The sequence below is a fragment of the Corylus avellana genome, chromosome ca1, assembly GCF_901000735.1.
Source record: "Corylus avellana chromosome ca1, CavTom2PMs-1.0".
Classification (NCBI taxonomy): domain Eukaryota; kingdom Viridiplantae; phylum Streptophyta; class Magnoliopsida; order Fagales; family Betulaceae; genus Corylus; species Corylus avellana.
The window spans coordinates 39794870-39801217 of NC_081541.1; the positions used below are offsets into that span (position 1 = coordinate 39794870).

A 6348-nucleotide genomic window follows, 5' to 3' on the forward strand; every position below is an offset into this window, starting at 1 on the left:
TTATAGATTACAATAAATTTTCATACTATTCATCAACTTCAAATGGGGAAAATCTAATACAGAATCACATTCCATTACTCTTTGTGTACCTTGGGCCGCCTTACGCTTTTAATAAGACTGGTTATTATTTATAAAAAAAGAAAAAATAGAATCACATTCCATATACATATTGTGAACTATAAATTAACCCAATTTAAACAATTTCTAAACTTGATTTCCCAAACACTAGGTAATCAAAAAGTCACTAATCTCAACCACATACAAAAGGAAATATACTAAAATTTACTGCAACCTGTATCCCCAAAAACATAGGAATTTAAGTTATTGACCAACTATGTGTTATATAACCGTTGTGGAGCGGCATCACAACAATTACTTGTCTGAATTGCCAGCAATTGAGACACATAATTATAATTGCTAAGATACGTAATTGTAATTGCTGTGAATTCCAATCCGAACGACTGTTGTAGTATTATATGGATTAGACAATGGGTATAGGGGAGTTGAGTTGGAATGATTGAATGAGCTCAGAATCTGGCAGGTTCAGAGGAGGCAGAGAAAAGTGGCCATAAGTGGAGCTTCCTCTTCTAATCTCTTGCATGCTCTGCAAGGCTGCAATAGTGTTCCTGAAAATGCCTTCTTCTGCAACTGTTATGGCTTCCCTTACTTCTCTGGTTCTCTCTTCTTGCTCAGCTGGGTATACTGCATCAATGGTGCTTTCACATTCCTTCACAAGCTTTGAGATAAGATCGGTTGTGTAAAATGGCTGCTGCAACACCTTCTGAATGAATGGCAAGCGCAGAAGCCCACCTGTTTGCTTATCATACTTCTTCAAGATCTTGGCCACCCCTGCAAAACTCAACTTTTTTTTAGTATTCTAATATCGAATTTATATTGTGATTCGCACGAAAAGTACGATTTGAACCAAATCTTAGAAAAATGTATGTTTGGCAGTGCTTTTTTAAAAAATTGTGATTTAAAAATATAGATAAATTTTCGATTTCAAATAGCGGATAAGAAGAAAAAAAAAGCAGCAGTTCTCCACTTCATTAAGTGTGGTCCCAGCCGACTGAGCTAAACCACAATTTTAAAGGCCAAACTGCGATTTTACTAAACCCTTAATTGCATTTTTAAATCGCAAACCTAAACAGAATCTTAGTTCTCATTAACAGCATTTTTTTTTTGCCTTTGAATTTGTGTACTTGCTCAAACTTCATAAATGTTGATATTTTGAAGAAATAATGAATAATCTATAAAAGGGATACACATTTAATCACTTAATCATTACTTTAACATTCTTACTCATATGTAGACTCAAACTATTTTTTAATAAGTGGAGCTCAACACGTGAAATATTTAATTTAAACGAGGGTTCATTTGACGGAGTCAAGGTTCGAACTCAAAACTTTTGGCTCCAATGCCATGTTAGGGCTTGTTTGGGATTGCGTTTGAGAGACCTAAAAGTGCTTTTAACACTCAAAAAGTTTGTTTGAAATTTTTTTAAAAAAAAGGTACGTTTGGTAAAAAAAATTAAAAGAACTTTTATGGGTCCAAAAAGCTTAAAAATGAAGCTTTTGTCCAAAAACGTTTTTTTATTTAAGGGTCTATTTCTCAAACGCAATTCCAAACATGTTCTAAATTACTAATTACCCAAAAAGCTCAAACTTATAGAAAAGAGAAATTTAATCACTTCATCATTACTTTAACTAATAGAGCTTCACTTTTCCGTTTGAAAATAATAATAATAATAATAAAAAAAGAAAAAGAAAAAAGAGTTAAGGTAATAAAGAGAGCTTAGCCTGATTGAGTACCTGTGTAATTGACATTGCTGTAATTTACTAAAAGCACCATTTCACCATGAAAATCAACAATGTCTTTTCTGATTTTTGCCATCTCCTCCTTATAATCTGCCTCGGAAGGCCGACTCCCGTTGGGCCCCCACGTGTCAATTACCCTCTTGATCCTATGTTGTAACTCCTGAATTTTGCAAATATATTTATCAACTTCATTTAATTACTTTTCCACTTTAATTTCTTGTAGTATTAAATTAGAAGAAATTAACCAACACAAAACAAGTTTTAGCTTCCTACTAGTACTAACATGCCATTCCCATGGTGCCAAACATGGTCAATTTGGGTATAATAAGAGCCAAAAATTGGTAATTTTATTTGTTAATTTGCTTTGTGACGTACCTATCCATGCAAGTAATTTCGGTTTGAATCACATACAGTTTAATAGAAATTCATTTAACGCAATCTAAAAGAAAAACTTTATTATTTTCATTTCAGGCCCCATGACCATCAACTTGAGGGAAAGATTTTTTTTTTTATTTTTTGCAGTATGGTATGGTATGTTTACAATTTGTCAAAATTTTGGGAGCATTGGATAAGTTTTTAAGGGGTCATGACCAAAATTTATAGGGTACTAAAATATTTTTGTGTCGTCCCATAATATATATATATATATATATATATATATATATATATATATATATATATATTTTGTTGAGTAAATCCAAAGAAGGAAAGAGAGGAGGTCTATTAAACAACGAATATGCGTTGGCATGAAATTATTTTATATGAAAATAAAAACAAAAACAAAAAATAGCATACGTTTGCTCTTGTTCGTATTAATTTTAGATTTTCCATTTTATTTTAATTTATATCAAGATCATATATCTAGTCCTCACAACTTAAACATGGAATTCATGACAAAAAGTTCAACAGCGTTTTGTTGCCCAAAACCCACCTGCCCGCGGTTTAGAATAAACATTACAAATTACACTTTTATTTCATTATTATTTTAGGGAAAATTACACTTTACGTTCCAAAGTTTGGAGTAATTTTCAATTCGACCTCTAATGTTTCAATTTTTGCAATGCATCCCCCCAAACTTTCAAATTTTTGTAATTCGACCAATTTTATCCAAAATTCCCATATTTCCCATTTAAAAAAAAAATTGGGTGGCCATTTGACCATTTTTGCACCCCCATTTTTTTTTATATAAAAAAAAAAATTAGGGGCAATTTTGGAATAAAATTGGTCGAATTGCAAAAAATTAAAATTTTGGGAGAGTGTATTGCAAAAATTAAAACGTTAAAGGTCGAATTGAAAATCACCCAAAACTTAAGAGGTAAAGTGTACTTTTCCCGCTATTTGACTATATTAACATGATATTGTCAAACAGTTATTGAATCGATTCTCGTTAAAAAAATAAATAATTAAAATTTATTAACAAATTAACATGGTCACATCAATATAATAAAGCAATATTAAAATAAAATTATAATTTCTAACATTACCGGCTATAGGGTCGAACTCCTTCAAAAGTCCTCTACGGTTGTTCCATACCATAAGTTTCGATTAAGAAGTGATAGCTTTGGATTGGACGGGTGTGAAAAGGCTCTCATCCATTTGCAATGACACATGGCTGTTTTTTAATTTAATTTAATTTATTTATTTATTGCAAAAGTACACTCTTTTTGAATATATATATATATATTATAGAGCATTTTGAGAGTATATACTTGGTCACAACATATTTTTTTCCAAAGTTTCTTTTCATTTTTTTGGTTGTCACAATCAAATAAATCATTGATTTTTAACTTTTCGTCTCAAAAAAGTTATGGAACTATATATTGTAATCATTCCACATATTTTTATAAATTCCTTACTTTCCTTGCATCGCATAATTTCCGAATCATCACACCTTGTTCACGAATACTTTAACGTGTATAGATGTTGTCACTCTAAAATTCGTCATTTTTTTACTTTTTCTTTTTCAAATATTCTAAAGAGATCGAGATTAAGGTTGATCAAGCCCAACCAAAACTAACAACATTGATAAATTTTGTTTTATTGTTTAACTATGTGGTGTTGGAATTTCGGAAATCGACAGTACATACCCTTCGAATTTGTAGTCAATTATAAAAATAATTTTTCGATAAAAACCATCCTAAATAACTTCAATTAGAAACCTAAGTTTCACCCATTTTTCCAGTTTTCGAAACCCTTAGCTTACTTTAACTTCTGTCTCTCTTTCTCCTATCAAACCTCATATTTGAAACCTAGGCATGTCCCCTTAATCGTCACACCTATAGTCCGCAACCACCATAGTTAAAACTAAACCCATACCAGATAACAACTGTAACCGCTAATCACCACTGTGTCTTTGGTGGGAGTTTTACAGTGATCACCGTGGCTAAAATTAAACCCATACTAAATAACGATCGAACCCAGCAATCACCACTGCATCTCAAACTAGAGACAGAACGAGGGGAGCCCTGATTGTTCCCAAGGCTCCCGAGTTTTGTCTCAAATTATGCACAAATTTCAAAATCACGAAAAGTACTATAACCCAACCCTAATTGCATCCCTGTCTCAAACCTTCAGGCCTTCAAATTATCTCCAACCATACACCATGAAAATATCATCTTCTGCCCACGAAACCTAAGACCATCGTTGGATGATTCTAACTCCACCAAAAAACAAAACATTCAGCCACTTATCCGGACAGAACCTCCTCGAATAGTGGAAGGACTTAATGTTGATTAATGGTGATCATACTTGGATCTACTGCTCAACCAAAGTATGTCTCTTGTCTCTCTTCCTATTTATTTTCAGTTTCTTCTTTCTCTTTATTTCCTATCTTTAAGGTTTTAGTTTTTGGTATCCCAAATTTATATCTCTTAAGTTATTATACATGTACATCGTTATATCTTATCATAGTTACTGGAGTGATACTAGCATATTCTCGATGCTCATTTTATATCGTGTTTTAAGTAGCTAACACTTTTAAATTATTATATAACATGCATCCATAATTATTCTTGAATTCCCTATTTCCGAATTTGTTCCTCAATGCATAAATTCTAGCACACAAAAAGGTTTTCCAATTAAATGGGTCTCTTTTCCTATGAACCAATCACAGGATAAAAAAGTGGGTCTCCAAAGGCCGGACCCACATTGAACCGAGTCACTTCCGTGTTAACATGTGAGTCAACTCAGTTAACTCCAACCATTCAACTCAATATCCCAATAAAATAACAGAGAAAACCCAAACAAAAACAAGAAGACAGAGAGTTAAAAAGTTAACCCGACCAGTAATGCTGCCCCCCTCCACCTCAGTTCTTATAGACGTCTTTCTATGGAACCCAATTAGAATCGGTTAATTCCTCTGGTTTGCGTCATCAGAAGAAGAAGAAGAAGAAGAAGAAGAAGACATGAATGAATTATATTACCTTATGCTGGATAACGAAATCCTCCTCTTGCTCCATAAAGAAGGCATTGAACTTCTCGATCTCACTGTTCAGCAAGTAGACAAACTCCTCCTCCGCCTTGCCATACTCGAGCGACCCATTCAACGACATTGGAGCGGCTGAGGTCAACCGCACAAGCTTCTTCAGCTCCTTGTACGACAAAAACTTGTCCCGCCAACCCGGCTGGGACTCCTGGATTTGTTGCTTCAAACGCTTCCCGAACTTCATGGGTGTCTCAAAAAAAAAAACAAAAAAAAGGGATTTTTTGAACAAAAAAAGAATGGAAATGAGTCCAAAAAAGAAAACCCAGAAGTCCAAAATCGATAGAGTGGGTAATGGTGTGTGAAGAAACGAGAGGGTTTTATGGGGAAAAGAATGGTAGAATATTATGGGGCATATGCTTGGCGTGATGAAGTAGCGGTTAGAAAAGGTATAAACGAGTCGCTGAAGTAAGAGAATTCTGAAGCATATTCGGTTACCATATGGTCATACTTAAGACCAAACTCTGAAGACAGACTTTTATTCTATGCTGCTATCCCATGTCTCATTTAATAGGAAAAATGGGGAAATGGGGTTCTCTAATTTTACATGTCGGTGTGCTTGAGAGTTTATTGGTGTGGGGCCGCCTTGGGCTCTGCCAATGCTTTGATGTAGGTAATAAGTCCAGCTCGAACTCAGTCGGACTTAAAAAAATGCATGTAGTTTTTCATCATCTAACCCTCTTTCAGTGCAGATTCAAACAAGTAGAATAGTTATAGTTAGCATCTCTTGCTTGCTTTTTTGCTTAGAAACAAAAATGAGTCAGTTCAGAGTTCATAAATTAAAGGGTTTGATCAATTAAATTAAGGAGAATGTTAGGTACTCTTCTGGTCGTAAATGGATATTATTTTTTAAAAAACCAAAAAAAAAAGTTGCTTTTATTTTTTTTACTTAATTTTTAAAAAATGACATCCACCTAAAACCAAGTGAATACTAAAAAAAATATTAAAAAAATACTTAACATTATTTTAAAATTAAATAAGTCAAATTAAATTAATGTTCAGTTCAAACCCAACACGCGAATAAGAATTGCACCCAAAAGCAGTTGGGCC

General features: G+C 33.3%; 1 protein-coding gene across 1 annotated transcript; it reads right to left on the bottom strand.

The window, feature by feature from the left end:
* Positions 1-271: 271 nt before the first annotated feature.
* On the bottom strand, positions 272-5496 carry LOC132167614 (SPX domain-containing protein 3). Its single transcript, XM_059578624.1, has 3 exons — positions 5240-5496; positions 1812-1977; positions 272-849 (listed from the first exon to the last, which is right to left on the bottom strand). The coding sequence occupies exons 1-3, from the start codon at positions 5483-5485 to the stop codon at positions 482-484; spliced, it is 780 nt and encodes a 259-aa protein (XP_059434607.1). The 5' UTR covers positions 5486-5496; the 3' UTR covers positions 272-481.
* Between the last annotated feature and the right edge of the window lie 852 nt (positions 5497-6348).